The sequence below is a fragment of the Sesamum indicum genome, linkage group LG11 (assembly GCF_026168435.1).
Source record: "Sesamum indicum cultivar Baizhima isolate 11 linkage group LG11, ASM2616843v1, whole genome shotgun sequence".
Lineage (NCBI taxonomy): Eukaryota > Viridiplantae > Streptophyta > Magnoliopsida > Lamiales > Pedaliaceae > Sesamum > Sesamum indicum.
Window position 1 is genome coordinate 17,206,370 of NC_142667.1, and position 24,934 is coordinate 17,231,303.

General features: G+C 38.1%; 5 protein-coding genes across 8 annotated transcripts; 1 reads left to right on the forward strand and 4 right to left on the reverse strand.

Annotated features, from left to right (window-relative positions):
* Positions 1-50: 50 nt before the first annotated feature.
* On the reverse strand, positions 51-3,117 carry LOC105174694 (heat-inducible transcription repressor). The gene is made up of 6 exons (XM_011096878.3): positions 2,673-3,117; positions 2,112-2,261; positions 1,791-1,895; positions 1,268-1,435; positions 861-1,025; positions 51-745 (listed from the first exon to the last, which is right to left on the reverse strand). The coding sequence occupies exons 1-6, from the start codon at positions 2,865-2,867 to the stop codon at positions 374-376; spliced, it is 1,155 nt and encodes a 384-aa protein (XP_011095180.1). The 5' UTR covers positions 2,868-3,117; the 3' UTR covers positions 51-373.
* A 136-nt stretch (positions 3,118-3,253) lies between these two features.
* Positions 3,254-7,301, reverse strand: LOC105174745 (uncharacterized). Its single transcript, XM_088875345.1, has 11 exons — positions 7,174-7,301; positions 6,302-6,518; positions 6,001-6,043; positions 5,841-5,918; positions 5,689-5,749; positions 5,504-5,549; positions 5,313-5,411; positions 5,148-5,216; positions 4,811-5,063; positions 4,451-4,578; positions 3,254-4,333 (listed from the first exon to the last, which is right to left on the reverse strand). The coding sequence occupies exons 1-11, from the start codon at positions 7,242-7,244 to the stop codon at positions 3,470-3,472; spliced, it is 1,929 nt and encodes a 642-aa protein (XP_088731471.1). The 5' UTR covers positions 7,245-7,301; the 3' UTR covers positions 3,254-3,469.
* LOC105174697 (RING/U-box superfamily protein) lies at positions 7,177-9,673 on the forward strand. Of its 4 annotated transcripts, none has more exons than XM_011096884.3 (3): positions 7,194-7,315; positions 7,720-7,791; positions 7,885-9,673. In XM_011096884.3, exon 3 carries the CDS (start codon positions 7,891-7,893, stop codon positions 9,535-9,537), a length of 1,647 nt encoding a protein of 548 aa, XP_011095186.1. In that variant the 5' UTR covers positions 7,194-7,315; positions 7,720-7,791; positions 7,885-7,890; the 3' UTR covers positions 9,538-9,673. The 4 variants fall into 4 exon arrangements, with proteins under 4 accessions (XP_011095187.1, XP_011095186.1, XP_011095182.1 ...); XM_011096880.3 differs by having other exon boundaries at positions 7,228-7,529; XM_011096885.3 differs by lacking the exon at positions 7,720-7,791 and having other exon boundaries at positions 7,177-7,315.
* A 157-nt stretch (positions 9,674-9,830) lies between these two features.
* On the reverse strand, positions 9,831-15,505 carry LOC105174696 (Auxin efflux carrier family protein). The gene is made up of 11 exons (XM_088875346.1): positions 15,153-15,505; positions 14,426-14,756; positions 13,950-14,029; positions 13,746-13,870; positions 12,883-13,004; positions 12,347-12,556; positions 11,806-11,880; positions 10,959-11,059; positions 10,691-10,743; positions 10,391-10,579; positions 9,831-10,171 (listed from the first exon to the last, which is right to left on the reverse strand). Exons 2-11 carry the CDS (start codon positions 14,618-14,620, stop codon positions 10,050-10,052), a joined length of 1,272 nt encoding a protein of 423 aa, XP_088731472.1. The 5' UTR covers positions 14,621-14,756; positions 15,153-15,505; the 3' UTR covers positions 9,831-10,049.
* A 6,164-nt stretch (positions 15,506-21,669) lies between these two features.
* CML42 (calmodulin like 42) lies at positions 21,670-22,744 on the reverse strand. The gene has a single exon (XM_088875244.1). The coding sequence runs from the start codon at positions 22,487-22,489 to the stop codon at positions 21,923-21,925; it is 567 nt and encodes a 188-aa protein (XP_088731370.1). The 5' UTR covers positions 22,490-22,744; the 3' UTR covers positions 21,670-21,922.
* Between the last annotated feature and the right edge of the window lie 2,190 nt (positions 22,745-24,934).

Genomic DNA, 24,934 nt, shown 5'->3' on the forward strand with positions numbered 1-24,934 from the left:
ATATTTGAAAGAAGACTGGTTCTAACACCCTCTTGGCCTGCAACCCGACATTTCGACAAAGAAAAGGCTGCTTCTATTGGTGACAAAAGCAAGCAAACATCAATGCTCGTTTACAAGTATAGAGCAAAGCTGAATAAGTTTACGCACAAAAACACCAGTCTCAACTGTCTGCTACTTCTTCCAAATGAAATGGAAACAGATGACCCTGGATGCACCAATCTTTTCATCAAATGATAAGAATCATGATTCTTAACTAGGCAAAAAGCAAGCCGAACCACCCCTCAGAGAACCCAAAAAAACCAAAAAAAAAAAAGTTAACTAATGATGATAAAAATAAATAATAAATAAAACCATGAATGAAAAAGATGGGGCATCAGCGTCTGCATGATTCTGGATTCGTGGTGGAATCAGTCTTGGGAATGTCTTCTGCGTCTCGGGGAGGGAGTAGCATTTCCTTGGCGACTGAAGAGCTTCTTGACAAACGAATATTGGGTGCTGAGGATGGCGATGGTGATGGTGGAGACATCGGGGAGGGCGGTGAGACGGACAACGTCCTGGATACTGCAGGTACAGGATACACTTCTGTAACCTCTTCAATCCCCTCATCCAAGTACACTACGTCTTGCATTGTCAGTTGGTGATATTCCACAATCTCTCTCAAGAACCGATTCTCCCTCGCATATACTGAATTTTCATGAGCCAACCGAGCCTTCTCCGCCAAAAGTGTCTCCAGTTGAAGCCGTATCTGCAGCTCATTCATTTGACATCATCATCATCAGGTATACAGTATGTCTTATCAACTCCCATATTAAGAGTTGTGTTAAAATTCTTCAAAACAAAAGGGAACATAAGAAAAATACCATGTCATCATCTGCAGGATTCACTCCCTTTTCACGAGCCTCTCTAAGGATTTTGTTCTCGTCTTCTAGCTGAGAGCACCGCTGTTTTGCAAAGGCAAGGTCTGCTTTAACTGTTTTAAGCTCTCGAAGTAGTAGTTTTGCTTTGGCAGCTGTCGCCATTGCCACCTGTGATGGCAACGGAGTAGAACACACCAACAAAAATCACACACAAGACCATCTAGAGATCAAGAAACTATAACACGTAACTGATGACATGTCTCTTGTTCAAAAACTAATACCAAGTGCATAGCATTTACTAATCACAAAAACTATTTTAAAATGATCAAATAACTTCAACTAGATCTGTTAGTTAAGAGATTGAATATCTTTCTAACACATGTACATAATTTACACAGTGGCCACCTTACGTCGCGAGATGCCTTGAGCTGATCCTCGCGGCTGGTTTGATACTGTGATTGCGTCCATGGACCATTTACACCAGATTCCTCAGGATACATTCCTTTTCTCCTTATCTGTAGCCTACGTGTTTCTTGTATAAAATCTGCAGTCTTATTCTCAACAATTGTGCGTCCTTCCTGGAAATTTATGACAAAATGATGTAGATACACTACATAACGCATTCCAGACGTTAAGGAGGCTATGATATGAATTATGAAAATTATCCATGCAGAGGTCATACTCGGTGAGCCTTTCTAGTAGATGTCATTCATCTCTAAGTTTGGTAATGGCAGAGGCCACATAGAGAAGCAGAATTTGATGTCAGTAAACATGGGGATGCATGGAAAAGATATATGCTCGTGGAAGCATTGATTTTTATGAGAAGTTATATCATTTCTGGTTTTCCAAAAAACCTACTAAGCGATATTATATATGGCCTCCAAGAGCAACAGAGAAAGCTAATCTTGACAGGCACGATCTGGTGCAATTTACCTCCAAAGCATTTCCAATGGTATCACCAATGCGGTTCATGGAGGATGTGAGCGCATCTAGGCCCTTACGCAGGGTAGGATTGTCCATTGCTTTAGAGAATTCAGCCTGGGTTGGAGAGGAAAAAGTACAGAAAGACATTGGAAGCAAGATAACGAGATTCAGCCAACCAGAATTCCATGAGGATTGTATGGAAGTATATGTCTTGACAAAACAAATAAAATATTTGGTTCCTTACATGCAATTGGTTTAACAAAAATATTCCATACTTGAAAAAAAAACATTCTAGTCCTAAGTGGAAAGAGGAGCAAGTAGTAGTTTGACCTGTTCAATCCTTGAGGAACTGAACATATCTGGCGTTGGTTGGGTGATATATTCAGACTGCTGGGGCTGATAATCCTCCTCGAGAATCGCTTTAGCTTTTCTAGCAAGAACTCCCCAAAAGCTGCCTTCTTCATTTGAGCTTCCATCATCCTATAATATTTTTGCATCATACCACATGAGTAGCATTGACAAAAAGAGAAATATATGTAGGCATATTTCAAGTTGTGAGACTATTATAGCATTCCAAGTATTTTCAATTGCCATGTTAAGTTGATAGGTAGATAATAGCGGAAGAGACGACATCATGTTTAAGAGATTGCCAAGAACAACATCGCACAACCAACTCAAAATTGCATGCAAATAAAAGAAAAGGATTCCATATTTAAGATATAGTGGGATTAGGTAGCTGGAAGAAGAAAAAAGACGAGATATATATTAAAAACATGCAGATAAAAATTAGAAGCAAAAAGATTGGGAATAATAGATGCGTTGAGTGGAAAGTGGATCGGGGGGAGTAGTATTAAAAGCGAAAAAGAAAAAGCAGAGAGGAGGTAGGAATACCATGGAGTATTCTCGGAAAGCGGGGTAAGCATAGGCGGAGGAAAGCGAGGAATCACGATGGGCGGCAGAGGCCCTTATGGCCTGAGCAGCGAGAGATGAGGAAGCGGAGGTGTCTGCATCTTCGGGAGGCTGGTAAATTTCTTCCTTGAAAGTGGCTGATCTTCCCAACACATGATGCCTCCTCCTGTAAGCCATGAAAATGATCCTTTTTTCCTTTGCTTTGCCTTTTTCTGGGTGTTGTATTTCTTTTTTTAAAAGGGAACTAATACTCTGTGTCAGCAAATTAAAAAGGAGAAGCAGATACAGATTTGGGGACGTCACCGGACCGGACCATCACTCTGAGTGATTTGATCACAAACATTTGTTTTGTTGTAGGGAAAGAAAGAGAGAGAGAGAGAGAGAGAGAGAGAGAAAGAGAAGCATAAAAATTGGATATCCGGATGATAACCAACTCCCTGTTTTTATGTTTTCACACCCAAATTTCTATATTTATATTATACTAAGCCTAATAAGAAGTAAATAAATAAAAATTAAGAAATGAATAATACTTGATAGTAATTATCAGAGAGAGAGAGAGGGAGGAATATAAATAGATATATCATATTATGGAATTGATTCTGTATATGCATGTGAGCATAGCATAGCATTTCAAGACAATAACATGCATGCAGGGATTATAGCAATTTCTAGTCCAAAATAAACTAATATTCATCATCCAAGAGTGGAACTTGGAACATAATATGATCACAGGCATTATTATTAGAATCACTGCACAGCAGCTGCTCCTCCATTCAATATTAAAGCTCAAGTGCTAAGTTGGTAGTATCCAATGATGATGGCCTGGAAAGGAAAGGCTTAATCACTATTGATTCTGCTTGTTGCGTGCAGTTGAGGGCCCTCTCCACTCCTCCTTTTTCACCACCACCCACATTCATCTCATTCAGCCGTGCTTTTAAGAAGGGAAGGTCAAATGTGAATTGTGACATCAATGGCATCGACTTCTTTCCTTCTTTTTGCCCCACTGCAGACAACTCATTCGTCTGCCCCTTCTTCACAGCCACACTCCATTTTATGCAGCTTTTCTTGTTCCTTAACTTACATTCACCAACATTCGTATGAGTGTTCTCCAAAGCTAATATAACTGGCCGCATGGTATCATCCGACTTTCCTGCTGCTTCTCTCAAGCTGGTGTTGTTGCTCCTGCTCCCTGAAGAAGAGTTCAATTCTGTACAACTCCTTCCTGTTTCGTTGCTCTTTCGGTTCCTAGCAATCCCATCTTGTTTGCCAATGATGCCAACAGCATTCACTCTCCTGTGGCTGTCAATTTTCTCTTTTCCTGCTCTGCCATAATCACTTTTCTCTTTTCCTGGGCTACCATAATCCACCCTCCTATTTCCGCCTTTTGCTTCTTCTTCATCTTCTGTCAAATCAATTATGTTGCTTGCCTTGAGGTTGGGACAGCGGCCAGCAGCAAAGTCACTGAATGTCCTAAATGCGTTTGCATCCCAAGTACTAGATTTCCTTTGTTTAGCTGCAGAAATTTGACTTTTTGGCTCAATCTGCAGCAATAGCTTCCTCCTTGCAACCTTCTCTGCTATTGGCCCCAAACCCTTCACAAATGACATTAAGCTGTCCTTGTAGTTAATCTCTCCCCGATTCATCTACAAACGAAAAAGAATTTACAAGAGTGAAAGATTGGAAGAGGTCAGACAATATATGGCTGAAAAGGCCGGCAGACTGCTTGCAGCTCATCCTGTCTTAATACAATGGTAACTTACCAGAACCAGTGAGTCCGAAGTGGTGTAAGATATAGAATCAACAGAGTCATTGTCATTGTTCACACATGTCCAATATGTGAAACGCCTATCTGCTACTTGAGAACTCGATAACCTACCATCTCCCAGACCTGTTATTCCAAGAAATTATGTATCATTTCAAAAGAATTTGGAGCTTGAGGGACTGGAAAATTCAGATGTTCAATACGGATGATAACCTTTCCCAGCAAAAACAATTGATCTAAATGAAAATGTAAGAGATAGAAAACTCAGTTCCAGCCAGGGGAACTCTGCCTCTTGCCGACCCAATCCCTCATAGTTTCCTAGAACTAAAAGAATCAACACGACTCATATTAGCATTACCAGTTATAAGATCTCTTTGGGTCATTCCAGTGCAACCAGGATTCTTCTTGCTGCTTCTGCGGAATGTCGAGGTTGAGGGAGAATGCAGTTTTGCCTTGGAAGAAACATCACTATCCATAGTAGCAGATTTCATGTCACGCATAGCTCTTCTCATGGATCTTCTTCTTGTTCCCGAAAATTCCAGCACGAAGTTTTCAGGATCCGTTTTAAGGGCGTTAAAAACCTTCTTAGCTAATTCATGTATAGCACGGGCCTATGTACATAAGCCCACTATGAATTAACCTGTGAGTAACTGGAACCTCAGACTATAATGAGTGGAAGCCAGATTATGACATACCTGTCTGAAATAAATGGTGGCTGAGGAATTGAAATGCATTGCATTTTCTGGTATCAAAAACAAATCATGCTGCAACAATAGTCCAAAATAAATAGTCAAATGGTCGGATTTTTTTTATGTCATTAAGATCCCATGTGAAGATCCCACAGCTTACAGCTAACAAACCTCGAACTGTTCAAGATTTTCATACATCCCTTCGTGGAGTTTAGCCCTCATTGTGCCAAAGTCCATAGGCTCTTTAATGATTTCATAGTAATCTTCAACCTAAGTTTACAATGGCAAAGATGAAGAGTTAACTCTTTTAAATTCGAAAAAAAAAGGACAAAAGGAAAAGGTTACTCATGCTAAAAGAGAACCTCATCAGGATCAACTGGTTCAGCAAATATTTCATAAGTATCTCTCCTGAAACACAGAGGAAAATATGGTGCAGTATGTCAACAAAGCTGACCTTGGACATGCATTAAGAATTGATCACCCAACCCAAGTAATTTACAAAATTTCATATGCCAAAACTAATACATACACGGATGAAAAAAATCACCTTTGTAGTGCGTCAAGAACAAGCTCAAGTATGTGTTTTGCTGGCATGGCTGATGCTTTGCCTAACAATATAAGTCAAGAAACAAGAAAAAGGATATTCATCACAAAAGGAAAATGTCATAAAGGACGAATTTCATAGAAGTATGGACCAACCACTTTTGATTGCATGATCCCCATCTTGCTTTTGGTTTTGTTTAACCATTTCTAAATCAGGAGTAGATCTCCACTGCACTGCTTAAAACGCCAAATTATTTGATCAAATGATGGTCATTAGTCCGTGACAACAAGTGTTTTGAAGGTGAAAATAACTCACTACAATCTGTTGAGAGAATTGCATTTTGTGAGCTGTCTCTACCCTGCAGCATGCAGATAATTTTCAAATCATTAATTGAAGACTGAGGGTAGTCTAGATGTCGTTTGGCCAATTTTCAAACCAGTGGACTGCCATTATGATGATTTGCATACAATGTACGCAAACCTTAAAATCTGCTATTATAATTAACATACAGAAGTATATGATGCACCTCTGGCTCTGGGGTACTAATGATACCAGCTGTGTAGAGTTGGAATATCTGAGGTATATATGCAGAAGAGCAGTTGTATAGACACACTACCTTCCAAACTTGTTTGGCTAATTTAGAGACACCAGTAGATTTAGGAGCATCATCAAATTTTCTCTTGATTCTGCAGGTCCTCGTCCTGGAAAGCTGCCTTTGCTCTTCATGAAAACGGCTCTGATGATTTTCCTTGCACACATCAAGGGCTGAGATTCGTGGGCTTCTCCTCCTTAGCCCTCCATCATCTCCTTCCATTGACTCGTCGTCTAGTTTCCTACACAGATTAAACCAGCAACCTAGTATTAAACAACAAGGTTAGTAGGTAGATGGACGTGAAGACAGATGGTGATCCAGAGTAGCTCCAGGGTTGTTAGTAGGATCATTTGTGGTGCTTTAAATAGGAAAAATGAAATGGTACAGGAAGGAGACTGTATCGGGCCTATGCAGCTATATGGTTACATTTTTCTGGATATGGACTGAAAAGATTCAGAATAGAAGCTGGGACATAATTACAAATTGCCAGAATATTTGTATTTCTTTTTAGAAGGAAACAATATTACATGCATGCTGTTTAAGACTCTACTACTGCATATATGTATCAGAGATTGTGATGGAGAGATATGATATGTGCCATATCCAACAATCAATCAACTGCTAAGGAAATTAAATGAATGTCTGATCATCATCATCAACCCAACACCATATGTAATCTTTTTTAATTAATATTGCCGGGAGTAATAAAATTTGCCCAAATGCTTTGCTTATATATTATAATTATAATAATATTAAATAATCAGTAATAATCTCTTTATATTAAAAGTTGTAAGATTGAAATTTAAAGAAAAAATTATATGAAAACTAAAAAAAGATACAGTCTGTTTATTAGAGTTAATAATATGTTGGAAGAGTAGCGCGTTTGGTCCACTCACCGAGTCACTCTTCTGAGTCTTGACCTGCCCTCTCCCCTCTCGCCCTTTTTCCCTTTTCCCAACTCAACCATTCTTCTTCCCGTTCACTTCTTTTTTCGCTTCCGTTTGATTTGGTCTTCCATCACCCGCACCCACTTCTCTGGTATTTCTTTTTCACCGCTCTAAATTTATCATCTTCTTCAGTTTTATCTCCCAACCCCCTTTGGATCTGGCAATTTTTGCATTCTTCATCTCTTCAATTTCATGTCTGCCCTATCTTTCCCAATTGTCAATCCTCATCTAACGATGATGATTGTTTAAGCTAATTACGGGTCGAATATTTCAGTTTAATCGGACGCAAGTTATTTGGACGATTTGTAAGTATGAAGGACACTTTCAGTTCAATGTTTCATGTGCTTGCCCATTTTCTGATACTTCTGACATTTCTTTGCTTTTTCTATTACCATTAATTTCGCGTTTCAATTTGTATGCATGTTCAAAGATGTCGTTTCTGACTTTCTCTTTTATGTTCTTGCTAATGATATATGTAATCATATATGTGAATAGGCTATCTTTCTCATTAACATCTGAGCAGTTTTAATAGGGGAGACCGTAGAGGTCGCTGCTCCCAACTCTCAGGTCTCATTTGTTGTATCAATTTCCCTAACTTCATGACAGTCATTCTATTTAGCTTTGCTGACTTTCTTTTTGTTTACACATATTTCTTTGCAGTATTAAATGGATGGCTATTCTGCACATAATCTTGGGGAATCTTCTCAATCCTCCACACTTGGCTACACGCGGGACAGTTCAGCTGTTAATAACTCTTCCCCAAATCTCCTTTCAACATGTGCGTTATGCCACAGAATCCTTGCCTCTGAAAATGAGACTGGGGACCTTGAAATTATCAGCGTATGTGGGGATTGCAAATTTTTATTGCTCGAGGATCTCCAGACCACCTCACCGGATGTGTACCCAAGGCGAATGCCCATATCAAGGAGAAGGTATGATAGCTCTGAGTCTGTTGAGAGTATCTTCTCTCAACAATTTTCGCAAATGATCACCCTGGCAAGGCAGAACCAGTCCACGGTTTTCGACCATGATAATCAATCTGTAGATGGAGATGGTGCTGCAAGGTTAATGCAGCGGACAAGTTCTCGTACTACCCCAAGTGGGTCTAGAAGATGGAGGAGAGTGTTCTCAGATACTGAAAGTGATGGCTTTGATTCTCTCTATGGGGAGAGTGAATCAAATGTCAGCTTTAGGAGATACAGGGCTTTCCATGGTGAGGCTGATACCCTTTCTTATAGTGCCTATGGAGGCGACTCTGATGCTTCTGTTGATGGCCAGAGTTTCTTGGACAATGAAAATTTTGGCCATCCAAATGGAGGGAGTGAGGTAGAAAGTGATACCGATATTGATCCAATGAATGCCGGTCTCTATCACTGGAACTCAGAAGATGAGGAAGAAGATGATAGTGAATGGGAGGAAGCTCAGAATGATGGGAACACATTTGACTCTTTGCGAGCTGGGGCTCAGCTTCATGGTTCATCAAGACTGAATGGGAGCAACATTTATATTAATCGCGGCAGGCAGTTTTTGTCCCCTGAAGTTGAGAGTAGGTTTGGAATCAGTGGGAGGATACAACCACATACTGGTGACTTGTTAACTAACTTTGAAGAGTCGGAGGCATGGAATTATGCTGGAAACTCTGGAGATTACCTCGACTCCAGAGGCTTTGAGAATCTTCTTGAGCATCTTGCTGAAACTGAAAGTTCAAGGAGAGGGGCACCTCCTGCTTCTTTATCTTTTGTAAATAGTATGCCATGTATGACAATTGATGAGGGCAAGCTGGATAGTATGGCATGTGCAATCTGCAAGGACTCCTTCACTGTCGGCACTGTTGTAAACCAGCTTCCTTGTTTTCACCTCTATCACCCTTCCTGCATCTTGCCATGGTTAAGCACAAGAAATACATGCCCACTTTGCCGTTGTGAGATGCCGACTGACGACAAGGATTATGAAGCAAGGAAAAGGAATGAGGGCAGCGAATATGACACTCTTCTTATCCATCAGCATGATGTGAATGATGATAGTTCCTTGGATGCCACATATGATGGTGTAATGGATGAACCGTCTCAACTTCATCATGGTAGAGAGCAAAGAGAGGTACTTGATGCAAATTCTGTTGGGGTGAATGGTGTCAGCAACGTTCCAAGGAATAGATGGTTCTTCCTTGCTGCTGCAGCTGCTCCAATTGTCAGCATGGTTGGCATTTCTCTCATGTTGTGGTTCCGCAACCCATCTACTGATAGAAGATGCATAAGTAGCCATATCCCCTATCGTAGGGATGATAGCCAGAGGAGGTGGTGGTCATTTTTTTGACTTTTCCCAAAAAAATTGCTGAGCAATTTCCTTACTTTGTACTACAAGTGTTACAAAACGACTTGACTGTCTCATCTGGTGCTCTATTTGGTTCAAGCAGGCATCAATTATTCGACGTCTTAGATTACAAGTGAAAGTCCCCTGTCATTCCTAATATGTTATATCTCCTGAACTTGATTGTATATTACACCATTGTGCACCTTGTTTAGCAGTTCATGCAGTTGCATACGGACTTTATTATTGCTAGACAAGGATTTGGACAAAATGAATATATATCCTCACGATTGCAGATATAAGAGAGTTGGAAATTTTCATGATTTTAAAACGTAACAATGAAATATTTCACATATTACAGGTGCGTATACGCTCTGTGATGTCTGCCTTAATCTATCCTCAATATTAGCAGTTCCAAACTTGAATGAGCCAGAACCAGCTTGCCTTGTTCGGTTTGCCTCTTATCATATACATAGAGGAAGACCAGCCTTGATAAACAAAAGAAGCTAGCTCTTCTTTTAAAACAGTATGTTGAGATAAAGAATGATCCATCCAGCCATTGAGAAAACAGCAAAAATATGAACCCAGAATAAGACAGCTGCAGCCTCCCTTCCACATCCTCGGAGACTGGCAACAGCACCTGTGAATTAGATGTGGAAACATTACAGTCAACCAACAGTGCTTAATTGCATAACAATTCATATCAACTGTTCACCTAACTTGACTACCCGCAAATATCCCACGCACCAGAATATAGAAGGGTTCACTAGTAGAGTCAGTCTTGATAAATGGAAGGGGCTTGAGAAAGAGTAGTGTGACACTCAATGCTTGAGATGTGTCGTCTTCATGAAATGCTTACCTGAAAGCACAGAAGTAGGCATTGTGTGCTGGAGTAGGAGCACAAATCTGAACATTTTATCATCTGGTGGCAGGAACCCCAGCTTATCAGCCAGCATGACAATGCCTAATCCAGTTGGAGGAACCAAGAGCAGTCGCCCGAAAATAATAGCTGCAGTTGTCCGTGCACCAAGTTTTGAACTCCCCGGTCCTGCATGCACTCGTATTCAGTCACTTCTCTCATCAGTGAGCAACAAGGAGGGAGTAATCATAGGACTATGTGAGTTAGAGAGTTGGAGAAAAACTTCCATAGCATACTAACCGTCCACAAGGTTGCCTCCTAATGCCAACAATATGCATGGGATCATTGCTTCTCTGTTAATGAACAATACTTGTTAGAAAATAAACATACACATTTACCAAACATACATACAAGTTGGCTGATCCTGTGCTATTTAATATAATGGCAAAAATTCAATCCGCTTCATGTCTTAAGACAAGGAATGAGTGATTTTAGTTCCAGACATTCCTGCTTTTGATTTTTATGCATCAGGCACCAACTAATCTCATTCTAGGAAGGAAGAGCGTACCCAAGAATCATGCAGCTGTCTGTAAAAAAGTAGAGAGGAGCATCTGAAGTAAAAACTAATTTCTTCAGAAAAGGAACACATCCTATTAACATTGCAAGGATCTGCAGAAAAGTTACAAATAATAAGGATGATGACAGTTGTTACAGATAAATTATCATGCACACAACAAAATCATGCAAAAGATCAGATACGAGTTCTCTGTCAAATGCAGAACAGTGACTACTTCAGTTGGTTACATCACAGAAATCAAAGCAGGTGAATAAATCCTTGCCGTAACCAATTTATTAACAAGATCAGCTAGGCAGCCAGAAGTTGGCAAGAAATGAGATAGACAGAAGTGAGAATTAGTTCTAATTCCAAATTAACATGTATGCAGATATGGTCAACCAGGCGCAAGAAACAAAAGGTAAGCTGATGCCTGCAACAAACTCAACATGGAGATCATTTCATGGCATTATTTTTATCAAAGAGAAGTGGTTGAGAAAGACCACCTCTGTTGAGAACTTTCTTAAAAATAAAAAATAAAAAATCCTTATGAGCTGTAAGCCTGAAGGATGGTTACAGGATATGGCAACAGAAGCTTCCTAATATTTTAAATTCTACAATTGATCTATACTGTAATATTGTGGTGTAGTACACAGAAACATGATCATTCCACAAAGAGGACATGTCAAATTCCAGCACGTGGTTCATTAAATTACCTCCGAGAAATGAGTTTGCAGGAAAAAAGGCAAATGGCCGGTCATTCAAAACAAAGAGCTTTTCATGACATAGATTTCTTGATGAAAGAAAAGAGGAGAAGTAACATCCTTCTTCAAAAAAGAAATAGTGAGAGAATTAAACTTACTGAGGCGATGATTGGAGGTTGCAGGATTTGCTTGAGCTTCAATTTTTCATAGATATATTTCAGAAAAGCTTGGACCTGCATGAGGAAGCAGCAGCAGGGAATGAGAGATTTTATAGAAGAATTGACATCATCAGACCAGTCACCATATGAAGTAGGAAGGCCAAGTTGCTCAATCAGCAGCTGCAGTGAAGAATAGACCAACAGGGTTGAACATGTATGTCAAATCAAGGATTGTTTCTGCTGTTGTTGATAGGGTCTTGCATACTCCCCTCCAGACTATTATTTCGACCCAAATGTTGGAACTCTAAGAACTAGTGATATAGCAGAATGAATATCTTGAAACAAACAAACTGTTACATCTTTCTATGTCACTCTCAGAGCGCCCACATGATGATCAGATAAGTGCAAACACAATGCATACATATTCAGTCCCAAACCATCAAGTCCCAAGCATACAATCCTTTTAAATAAAGTTAATTCGATGCACGGTCACATAAACATGAGATTTAATGCTGAATTCGAATTTAAACCAGATTCTCACCTTTTCTTTCTTTGTAACACTCGAATGAGCAGGTATAGCCTCCTCCGCAAGCAGGGGAAGTTGCTCAGGAGAATTATCTTTCGCAAGGGCATTAAAGCTATTTCTCATAGGATTTTTAACGGGCAGATTTCCATCTTCAACATCAAACGTTCCACCAGGAGGAGGGGCAAGCATGTGAAAAACATAGGTATACAGGACAATTGCACCAACCTACGAGAAAAATAAATTGTTGAGGTCTCATGCCAAAAAGGGACCAAACTATTCAGAGCTCAGCTGAAGGTCATACATCCATCATTGTTCGTGTCCCACAGGGAAATATCTACTTTTTACTATTTCAAGCTACGTATATAAAATGGTATTTGTAGGATCACTTGAAAGAAACTGAAATCTATAAACACAAATAGAGGCATAAAACATCAAACTAGCTCCAAAAGTTGCCAACAGTTTGACTGCCTAAACATATATAGTGATGGTACTTATCCACTAAAGATGAGCTGTAGCGATTCAGAGATCATTAACTGTGGGAAACAGCTTACCCATTGGCCGAATGAGATGTACGCATTTCCATCTTGTGAGCATTTATTAAAGTCGCCAAAAGGGTTTGATTTGTCACGACATAATGCAGCAATTAAGACAAGTGGCACATTTCCAATATTCCCTGAAAGGATAAAAAGATTTTGTCATACTAGAATCTATCATCCATGCAAGCATTCAAGCGTGAACTATCAGAATTACACATTCAAGCGGCAGAAAATACAAGAACACCCATATCCAGCATAAAAACACAACATGAAGATGACTGGAACGCATTAGAAGGCATCTTGTGAAGTTTCATACCCTGTCTTATATCCACCTAACAACCAGGATAAGAAAGAGGAACAATGCTAACTATATTTAACGCACCCACCTACCAGATCGCCGCAAATCTCGCTATCATTCAAAATTTGACATTTTATGATGTCGACAAAACTGCAAACCTTTTTCCTTTTCCTTCAACTGGGCAAGTAATAGAGCATATTAAAGTTTTGACTTCCTAATCTCAGGGTCGGTCAAATTCTTTCTTGAGTTAGTTTTGGACCCTTTTTGGGCATACATTCTTGACTTCTCTTTTAATGCGTGGGATCTGGCAAATGTTTGTTTGCAGTATTATTCTCTGTAGCCAATATTTATGTATTATTTCCAGGCATGGATGGGAACTTTGCAACTAATGATAATAGCACCTACCTGTAGGCATCAAGAGATTGTCCTTTTGCCACACAAAAGTTGGAAAAAGATCTTCTTACAACATGGATAGCAGAGATTATAAAAACCCATGTCATTTCAACTATTATTAGGCTTGCATCATAAAATTGCATGCTGACAGGTCATATGAGCTTGGCAGGGATGATGTAATACTTACCTATTCCAATTTGTATTATTGTAAACTTGAAATATGGATAAGGAGGACGGACGATGGATGCAACAATAAGACCTATAATGGAGCCTGATATGGTGGCAAGAACGACATTGAAAGGAATGAACCACCTGCCAAATGAGAATGTCAACTTAGCACCTAAAATAGGTATTACGATTTGGAAGAGCAGGCACTGATGTCAGTCATTACCATGCAACCATTTTCTGAAAAGTTATCGCTTGTCCCAGTTGTGAAAATATCAAACAGGGGAGCAGAAGTGAGAAGACCAGCTGCATCATATCATATAAATATGCAATTGCGTGAAGGAAATCGTTAGGATATCAAAGCATATGAGGAGTATCAAATGTAAATAATTTCATCTGCCAATGGCTACAAAGTAAAACACTGACAGAACTTTATCATACTTTCCCACAAAGAAAGCAATTTAATAATCACAAAAACGAATTGGTTCAGATCAAAATCAACATGTTTCCTTGTTTTCAAATCCAATCTGAAGACGTTTTTACTATTGGATAATTAAATGAAATGGTTCTTTTACTATTTTAAGATCAAATATCAGAGATTATCTAAGGAAACATTTACTATAATGATGGCTAAGTCCAAAATTGTTCACATGATAAGATTTACAGCTAAAGAAAGAATCTTAAAAGCCCTTGTTTGCTTACCCCATTCAAGAGCTTTCTTCCGTTAGCAGGCAGAATGTTTACATACTTGGAGGCCATGAGAAAGCCCAGAAAACACATGGTAAAAACCTTTGCTATTGGCAAAACAGCAATTTTAATGGTCCCGAGGAGCGACTCTCCGCCCCTTTGGGGCTCTGTCAGGACCTGAAAAAGTAATCTATGCATTCTATCCATCATATCCTCCTAAAAGCGTAAACTTGAAAGCTGCCCAAATTTTCTCGTCATCCACCAAGGGAAATAAGAAGTCAGATATAATTGTGTCTGACAATCGCGCAAACAAATTATCACCGGCTAAAAGCTCCAAACTTGAAACCTATCAGGTAACAATTTGAAAGGCCAAAGTGTGAGATGAAGAAAACAATTAAAAATGAAGAAAAAATTTCATTATTATTCTGATAATGAAAGGAATTAGGAGTGAGTTGTAGAGAAAGGATTTGATTAAAAAAATAATGATGCAAAAGGAAGAAAAAAAGAAAACCTAAGAAGTTGTTGAAAGCAGAAGGAAGAAGAGGAAAGAATAAAAGCCATAGGAGAGGGTATTATTCATCCAGAAGCAGAGTAATCAAAAGAAGAAGAAGAAGAAGTAGAAAGCGAATCCGGAATTCATTGTTGAAATTGAAGATCTAAGAAAAGAATGAGAGAGAGAATGAATGGAAGAATTAATAGGAAACTTTGAGAAGTTGAACAACAACAACAAGAATAATAATACCTCCTCCGGTGTTGTAAGTGAAAGCAATAAAGGAGGAGGAGAAGGAGGGCAACAGAGCGAGGCGGCGTTTCAATTGAATTGATATTCCAACCGAGAGAGGTTGCGCAGTGGCAGTTACAGTTGCAGAGTTGTAGACGAAGACGACGCTTCTGATTTGATTTCTGAGTTCTGAATCTATGGAAGATAAATAAAACTAAACCAACAGAATCAATTGTATTTGTATGATTGTATGTGTCTGTATCCTTCTGGAAATTTATTTACTTATATATTTATTTATAGGTAAAAGAATACATAAGAGTTTGTCTCTCTAGCCTCTGGTGGTTTGTGTTTGTGTGTGAGTCTGAGAAAAGAGAGTCCACCCACACCCAGACTTTTTAAACTCCTGCTCCTCCTCCTCCTCCTCCTCCTCCTCCTCCATTCAGGCATCCGGTTTCCTCATCACACCGGCTGCCTTGTGTGGGACCCACCTTTCCCGGCCTCTCATCTCCTCCCAACTCCCAACTATCTCCCATTTCATTTCATTAAATTAAATAAATATATTACTTTAGTTTAACTATCCCTTTTTTACTTTTCACGTTTCTATTAATCAATAATAATCATATAAACTATTTTTTTTAATTAATTCTCAATGTAAGTGACCTTTTTGTCTTTGTTTTTTTTAAATCAATTTCATATTTATTTCTATCACCATATATAAATGTTTCGTCATCCAAAAATTAATTATTACTTAAAAACAAGCAATTATTAATATATTATAGGTTTTGTTTTTAGTTTTAGGGGTACTTATGGAATTCCAACTTATTATTAATAACCTAACCATTAAATGCAAATAACCCTATGTGATATGTAAAATTAATAAATTACTCTCATGTGAAAAAAAAAAAGATAACAATGTAGAATCTCCTTCAGTTTGAAGACATACTTCCCTCTACTAGATTAGCAAGAGATAAGATTGGATTATGACTTATTATTATAACTCCTATCCACTCGTCCTAAGATTAAAGAAAACATGCAGAATCTTATTGGTGAGCGACGCCCCCTGTAAATACAGGTTTGGCCCTCAGGCGGATGTCACCTTCCAGATGCTGAAAAATTGCTATCAACTTCTCTTTGCCATTCAACTGCACCCTTAACACGATTTCTCTCACAAATTGATCATTATATCACAATTTCTTATTACAATTTCTTTCTCGTAATTATTTTCTCTTAAATCTGATACTAACTTGAATGTCAAAGTGCTAACTGCTGTTTTGCATATCCCATTTTTCAAGTTCTTTTATCTCTGGGCCAAGTCCAAATTCGAAGTCCAAGCTTGTTGTACCCATGGTATTTTCACACGCATCACTAGAAAATTCGATCAACGATCTAAATTAAAAGCATATAGTACACAATATATATTACATAAAATTTAATTTGAAATATATTTAATATTTTTATTAATTAAAATTATAGAAATGTGTATATATATATATAAAGAGAGAGAGAGAGAGAGAGAGAGAGAGAGAGAGAGAGAGAGAGAGAGAGTTGGACAAAAAAAGATAGGACCCGCGACAGTAGAACCGACAAACGACGGGGGGAAAGGGGAGACGACAAGTGGGTTGGGGAGGCCCCAGGCAAGGGTGGCGAGTAGCAACGGGGGGAGAGGGAAAGGGGGAGGCAGGCGATGGGAAAGGGGGTGGTGGTGGGGGTGGTGTTTTTCATTTTATTTTATTTTTTAAAAAATAAAAATACATTATTATTATAAATATTATATATAATAATATTAGTATATATTATATATAAATATAAAATAATAAAATAAATTAAAATCGTATCTGAAATACATGTAGTACATTACTAAAATTAGGAGGATAAATTACTTTATTTTTAAAAACAGACAAAAAAAAAAAAAAAAGAAAAAAATTTGAATGGGGATGGAGGGAGGTAGCATTACCAACCAGTTGCATATAAAATTTTCTTCTTTTCACAATATGCCAAACTTTTGATTAACTACCGTGTGGTCCCTGTCCATGTGATTTTATGTTTCTGCCCCTAACCTGACTATAATAAAACCAGAAGCTTCTCTCGCCAATCTTTATTAATGTCTATGTTTCTGTATGTAGTTAAAGTTTCATATTTCGTACCATCATCATCATCATATTCACATACAACATTAATCAATTAAAACCTTTTTCAAATATTTCTACACAAATCACAATTAAGATTCCTTGATCAAGCACCTCAATTATTGCACACGTTATTATTATGTGCACCTTTTGGTCAAAGTTTAATTAACTTTATATGCTTTGTTGTTGTGATGGAATTTTCCTGCATTCATTTGTTGATCAAAATCAAGTTTAATAATTGATTAAAAACATTATCTAATTAAATATACTAAATGTTTACTTTGTATTTATCTAAATCTTATTTTAAGATTATAATAGACTTTTTTAATTGTTCAAAAAAATTTATTGGTTAGAAACACCATCTATTATAAATATCTCAAATATTTATTTGTATTTATCCAAAATCTTATCTTCAATATTACTATTGAATTTTTTAATTGACAAGAAAAAAATTTATTTGTTATAAACATCATCAATTTTAAATTATTAAATATTTATTTTGTATTTATTTAAAATATTATCTTTACGATTAAAATACTAATTTAATGTGTATTTATCTTAAGTACTTTTATATTTTAAGATTAAGTTTTCAGTGATATTAATTCAATTCGTATTTTATGGGTATGATCCAAGTACGATTGACCCAAGAAAAAACGTCAAGCTCAAGTCAGGCCCACAAGCTTAGGAGAGATGCAGATGCTACACTTAGCCCGAGAAGGAGGTCCGCCCAAGAGGGAGGTTCACTAGACTCAGCCCAAGAAGGAGACCCACCCCAAAATCTGTCCAAGGATGAAACTTACAAGCTTGGCCCAATAAGAAAACCCAGCACGAAAGCCTGTTACTCCTTTCCAAGCCCAACCCGAGGGAGGAAGGTGTCCTCCAGAAGCCGGATTCCTCACCCTAAGAGGACTCCTTGCGAAGCAAGAGTCATTACAAAGGAGCAATCCCCTCTCACCCAAAGACTTGTTGCTCAAGAAATGGATACAGGTGATAGCTGGGGACGCTCAGAGGCAGTTTGGAGGTATGTTTCGGTTTGACAACTACCTTACGCTCTCACTGTCTTTTATTTCAAGCGTGCAACAGATATGGCAACATGAGATAGTTGGTTGTCCTATGTATGCGGTCACTGGAAAGCTGAAAGCCTTGAAATCGATTTTTCGTGCCATGAGAAGGGAGAAAGGGGATCTTTCACATAATGCCCAATTGGCGAAAGGATTTCTTGACATGGCGCAACAATTGGTAAGCTTGAATAGACATGAGGAGCTATACCTGTTTTTGGAGCATTGTTGTTGATTAGTATATGCCAAAGCAGCCAAAATGGAGCATAATATGCTACGATAGAGGGCAAAAATTCAATGGATGAAGGAAGAGAACCAGTGCACGCATGTATTTTTTCACAAGATTGCACATCGTTGGGTTGTGAAGAGAGTGATACAGATTAATGATGCTCATGGAACCACGCACACTGACCCGAACACGGTGAGTGAGGAGTTTGTCTCCTACTTTCAGGCCTTACTTGGAGGAAATCAACGAAGGGAGGTGCTGAATTTAAGATTTTTGCGTCCTTGGGCGCAACACATTGTGGAAGAGGATGAAGCCGGTCAACTTATTAAACTTTTTCATTGCTGAGGATGTGAAACGTGCAATGTTTGATATAGCAGAAATAAAGCTCTTGGGCCAGATGGGTATTCATCCGGATTTTTTAAAGCGGCATGGCTAATAGTGGGAGATGAAGTCACTAGAGCTGTCCTGGATTTCTTTAATACGGGGAAACTTTTGAAGCAAGTTAATTATACACTCCGAGCTGTTATTCCCATGGTACATTCCCCTATTACTGTTGCCGATTTCCGTCTTATTTTCTGTTGTAATGTTCTTTATAAGGTTATTGCGAAACTTTTGGTGCAACGATTGAGTGTGGTCTTGGGCAAGCTAGTTAGTCCTTGTCAGGCGGCATTCATACCTGGCAGGATTATTAAGGACAATATCATGATAGCCCAAGAATTGTTTACTGGATATAAACAGAGGCGGTTACCTCCACGATGTGCATTGAAGGCGGACATACGAAAAGCTTATGTTACAGTGGAGTGGAATTTTCTTGACGCCACTCTTCAATTATTCGGGTTTCTGGTTACATTTATGCGTTGGATTGAAGAGTGTATTACCACCCCGACCTTTTCAGTGAGCTTGAATGGCAAACCCCATGATTTTTTTGTGGGTGCGCGAGGGCTGCGTCAAGGCGATCCTCTCTCACCATATCTCTTTGTCCTAGTCATGAAAGTAATGCATTTGGTCTTCTTACAAAAGATTGATCAGGACGGACGGTTTCAATTTCATTGGAAATGTGAAGAATCCAAAATCTTTCAGTTAGGCTTTGCGGATGATGTTCTCTTATTTAGTCGAGCAAAAGTTGATTCAGTGCGTATATTCAAGGACGGATTAGAACGTTTTGGTGACTGGTCGGGGCTACGCTTGAATGCCCAAAAGAGTCACCTCATTCTATCCCGGGCGACACAGGGACTGAAAGAGAAACTATTGACCATGCTGCAATTCTAGAAGGGACAGCTCCCGATGAGGTATTTAGGTCTTCCCTTGATCTCATCAAGGCTATCGATTTCTAATTGTCTCCCCTTGTTGAATAAAATTGAGGCACGTATTGCTGGATGGGAGGGGTTGGCTTTTTCATATGCGGGACGGGTGCAAATCATTAAATCTGTACTGTCATCCCTTAGTATCTATTGGGCATCGGCCTATTCTCCCTAAACGAGTTATTAATGAAATTGGAAAACGATTATGGAAGTTTCTATGGAAAGGCACGGAGAGTAGTGGATATGCTAAAGTGGCTTGGAAGGAGGTGTGTAAGCCAAAAGATGAGGGAGGATAAGGTTTAAAAGATATTGGAATCTTGAATCGGGCTCTCATGTGTAAAAAATTGTGTGCTGTGATACGATGTGACAGGACATCCATATGGGTGGATTGGTTACATCAAGGTCGATTGCGGGACGCCTCTATATGGACTATATATGATAATAGAGACTCATGGGGTTGGAGGAAGCTTATTAGACTCCGGTAGTGGTTGAGATCGAAAGTTGTTTACTGAATAGGAGATGGGGAAGATTTTTACTTGTGGAGGGATCCTTGGCACCATCTAGGACCCCTAATTCAAAGATTTCCCCGAGGGCCGATATGTTACGGGATTGCAGGAATCCTTGAAGCTGCGGGTTGTCATTCACGAGGGTCAGTGGCAATGGCCTACTTTCACTGATATTGAATTTCTGGAGATTTTGCACGCATTACCTATTATTCACAGAGGTAACGACAGGATAACGTTGCGTTTCCCGGGCAATTTTATCACAACGCAAGTCCTTTATCATTTGTTTGATCCCCCTAGTCCTAAAGTAGGTTGGTCGTCACTACTTTCAGGACTTCTTAAAATTCCTCGGCATATGTTTATTCTCTGGCTTGCCATACAGGAGAGGTTTGCTACAACTGACAATTAGGAGGATGCGTCCTTTGTGATGAGGATAATTTGGAGACACACACGCATTTGTTCTTTCAATGCCATTATAGTCGAAGGTGCTTGACAGCTGTCAGACGGACCATACGGTTTCTATAGCCTAACAGAGAGTGGCGGTTGGACATAGAATGGGCTTCTAGGAAGTGGAGGGGCAAACACATCATTAATATCGCTTTGCGTGCATTACTTGGATCCTGCGTCTACCACATCCGGACGGAACGCAATTTGAGGAGGTTTGGACACACTACAAGGACACTGATCATGTTAGCTAGCTTAAAAATAGAGGATGTTAGACTATGAATTCTGAGCATAAATCTTCCTAGCTCTGTTAGCACTAGTGCACTTTATCCATTGTGGCGTATCCCTTGGCCTGTTGAGAGAGAGCATAACTTATGAGCATTGTTGTACTATGTCGATTTTTTTCATCTATGAAACTTACCTTTTCTTAAAAAAAAAAGAAACGGATACAGAGGTAGTCTTATCCCGCCTTCCTCACCAGATGCCCTTCCTAAGACTCTTGCAGTAGAGGGATTTCTCCTCTATAAATACAAGGGGCACCTCTCAGCAGATCCTCTCTTCCACCTTCAAAGAACTCTTTCACTACTGCATTGCTATTCTGAAATTCGTGTTCTCGCTTACAAAATTCTTATTTCTCTCATGATTTCTCGTTATAATTTATCTTTATATTTATCTATTCTTAAATTTGAGACTAATTTAAGCATCGGAGTGCTAATATTTTGTTTTGCAGGTCCTCTTTCTTAAAAGCTTTCACTCAATAGCCCAAATCCAACATTAAAATCCAAAAGCTTTGGACCCGTACTAAAATCGCATATCCAAACCAAAACTTGTGAATAAATTGCTATTCACTCTATATATATAATACTTATATAACGAAAGCTGTCAAAATTAATTTCTCTCAAGTTCAACAACACAAAATCGATCAAATACACGCACCTTGCAGCTACTTGCGGACTAACTAAAAGAAAATTTAAAGGAAAAACAAGAAATATTTAAGGCTAACAACTTAACGCGATGGATCGAGTTGGAGTTCTGGTTCGAGGCAGAAGATCAAAATGTATGGTATACGTACGTGAAATTGATTTCAGTACGTAATTGTAACTGCGCGGTGGTCGTCAGTCATGAGTAGATGATCAATACATAGGAATGCCGACACTGCGCATCATATCCTTGAACTCGAAGAAATCTACCCGTCCGTCCTGATTCTGATCAACCGATGAAATCATCATTTCAACACTCCCAATTTCTCGCCCTTCCTGCAATCCTAACTTTGCTAACACTATTTCCAACTCCCTGGCAGATATGTAGCCGTCGCCATCCTCATCAAACACCTTGAATGCCTCCGACAGATCGGATTCATCATCAGCATCACCATCAACTGCCTCTGCCGCATCTGATTTCAACCCAAAGAAGGCGTTGTCTAGGGAGCGGTGTAGGGCCTCGAAGTCTTCATATCTTAGGCCATGGTTGCCAGGCTGGACATACGGCTGAACCATGGATTTTAACTCGGAGAGCTCGGTTTGGAGGCCGAGGAGGCCCAGCGCTTGTCCCAGCTCGTCTGCGCTGATGATGTTGTCGTGGTTCTTATCAAAGATGTCAAAGATGCGGCGGAGGCGGACGGAGTTGAGGCTGGGGGAGCGCAGCCTGAAAGAGCTGCGGCCGACGCTAGTGGGGTTGCGGCGGGCGCTATCTGTTTCCATGCCAGAAATTAATGTGATTGTGATGGTGATGAAGAATGGAAAAAGTGCTGGTCGGGAGGGAGGAGATGATGGGGGGACGGGATCAGAAAATTAAACCATCATCATCGATCAGCGGCGGCGTGTCGTCGGAAATAGCCCAATTAATAAGATTAGTAATAATAATAATTGAGACAAGGGATGGAGGTAGGAAGAGATGGAGAAGATTTTGGCACTTGAGAGTTGGGAGGAGTGGCGTACTGTAATGTGTAATGTCAATATATTATGGGAGGAGAGCACGCGCATTCAACGCTGTGAAACAATGACCATTTCTCCTCCTCCTCAGTCTTTTTTCCTTTAGGAAAATTCTAACAAAGTGGGCTGCCGCACTACATACAAATTGGTTGGGGCTGGTCGACTTAGTTTCCTATCAGCATTCAATAATTGAAGAAGAAAAGTTGGGGACTTAGGGGCATGTCATGTGCATGTGACTCCATCCTATCCTACGTCAATATGAATATATGAATAAATAAAAAATGCTTAAGCGGGGAAAAAAAAAAAAAAAAGAAAAGCTCGTCTACCCATTTCTACATTTTCTCTTGATGCAACTCTTATATAAGTAATTATGTAGCATTCTCTATACATAATATTGTTCTACCTCTGTATGACTTTCGTGTTGAAGTATATGAATTGTGCTGGAAATGAATTACTATGTATGGCATGCTTCGTTAGTGATGGCAACAGGGCTGGTTTGGTACGGGTCCGATCAGACTCGAGACCTGCCCGTTTCATTCCCCGCCTTAACTCATTTAATACCTTGATATAGTTTTCATCAAGTAATATCGTTTAATAAATAAAGTAAATAATATAGTTTTCATAAAGTAAATATTAATATTTTATTAATATCAGTTTAGATTTAAATATCTTAATATAAATTTCAAATTAAAATGAATTGTATAAGACAAAGAGTACGTTCATCTAAATTATTAATTTTCTCATCAAATAATATCATTTTATGATTTACAATGAATTATATAATACAAATAATCATTCAACTAATATTTTTTTATTAATGAATAATATAAGTTTAGATTTAAATACCTTAACATAAGTTTCAATTTAAAATGAATTTTATAAGACAAAGCATACGTTCATCTAAATTATTAATTTTCTCATCAAGTAACGGGAGTGTTTGCATAAGCTTCTGCTTTTAGAAAAAAGTGATTTTGTCATAAAAAAAAAAAGAACAATTAAAAGTTATAGCAGAATCACAAGTCGGTAGAGTTTATAAAAAAAGTGAAAAGCAGATAAAAGCTAACGTTTGGAGAAAAATCACTTCTAAAATAAACTTAATTGATAAAAGACTGTTTTATCCCTATGTGTTAAAAAGATACTATTTTTTTCCTATTCTTTCACTTGTTGTTTGTTACTAATAATTATTTTCCACAAAAAATCATAAATTTTATTTCAGTTAGTATTTGATATTCATGTTTCTAAAAATATTTAAAAAGATATATTTAATTTAATAGTGCTCCCACTAAGTAATATAATTGTTCATTCATACACAATAATTAAACTTATGTGATTGCAAAAATTAATTATTTTATTAATTAATTAAATAATAATATGTGAACGAAATAATATAATTAGATGATATAGCACATAAAATATAAAAAACTTAAAATATTAAATATATAAAAGTGTAAATTTAATTATTATTAAATTTAAATTATTTTAAACTACGATATCAACTTTAAATATATAATTTTAACAATAAATTAAAAACAATAAACTTGAATTAAGATTATTATAATAAAGGTAAAGTAGTAAAAAATAAAGTTGGATTTATTTACAAAAAATCCAAAGCAACTAAAAGGACCTCTCAAGGTATTTCTGACTTTTGGTCTAAAAGCGCTTTTCTTAGCCTTTTCATCAGAAGTTGGCTTCTCAAATACTTCAAAAATATTTTTAGGGAGCCAGAAGCTAGAAATCGCTTTTTTTGAAGAGAGCGCAAACACTCTCAATATCATTTTACGATTTACAATGAATTATATAATACAAAGAACATTCAACTAATATTTTATTTTTTAATAAATAATATCAGTTTAGATTTAAATACCTTAATATAAGTTTCAATTTAAAATGAATTGTATAAGACAAAGAATACGTTCATCAATTCATCTAAATTATTAATTTTCTTATCAAATAATTTTTTATTTTTTATTTTTCTTATATAGAGTTGGGTACATGCAAAAATTGTTTAGAATTTATATATAATCCCATATTTTTTTATTAATAATATATTATATATTAATAATAGATATTAAAAAATACTAAATTTATTACCTCGATTGGGGGCGGGGGCGGGACGGCTTTGGGACAAGAGCCCTACCCCGCCCCGGACCCAATTGGAGCATACCCAAGCCGCCTCGGACATGAAAAATTTCATCCCGAACCCGCCCCAAACAG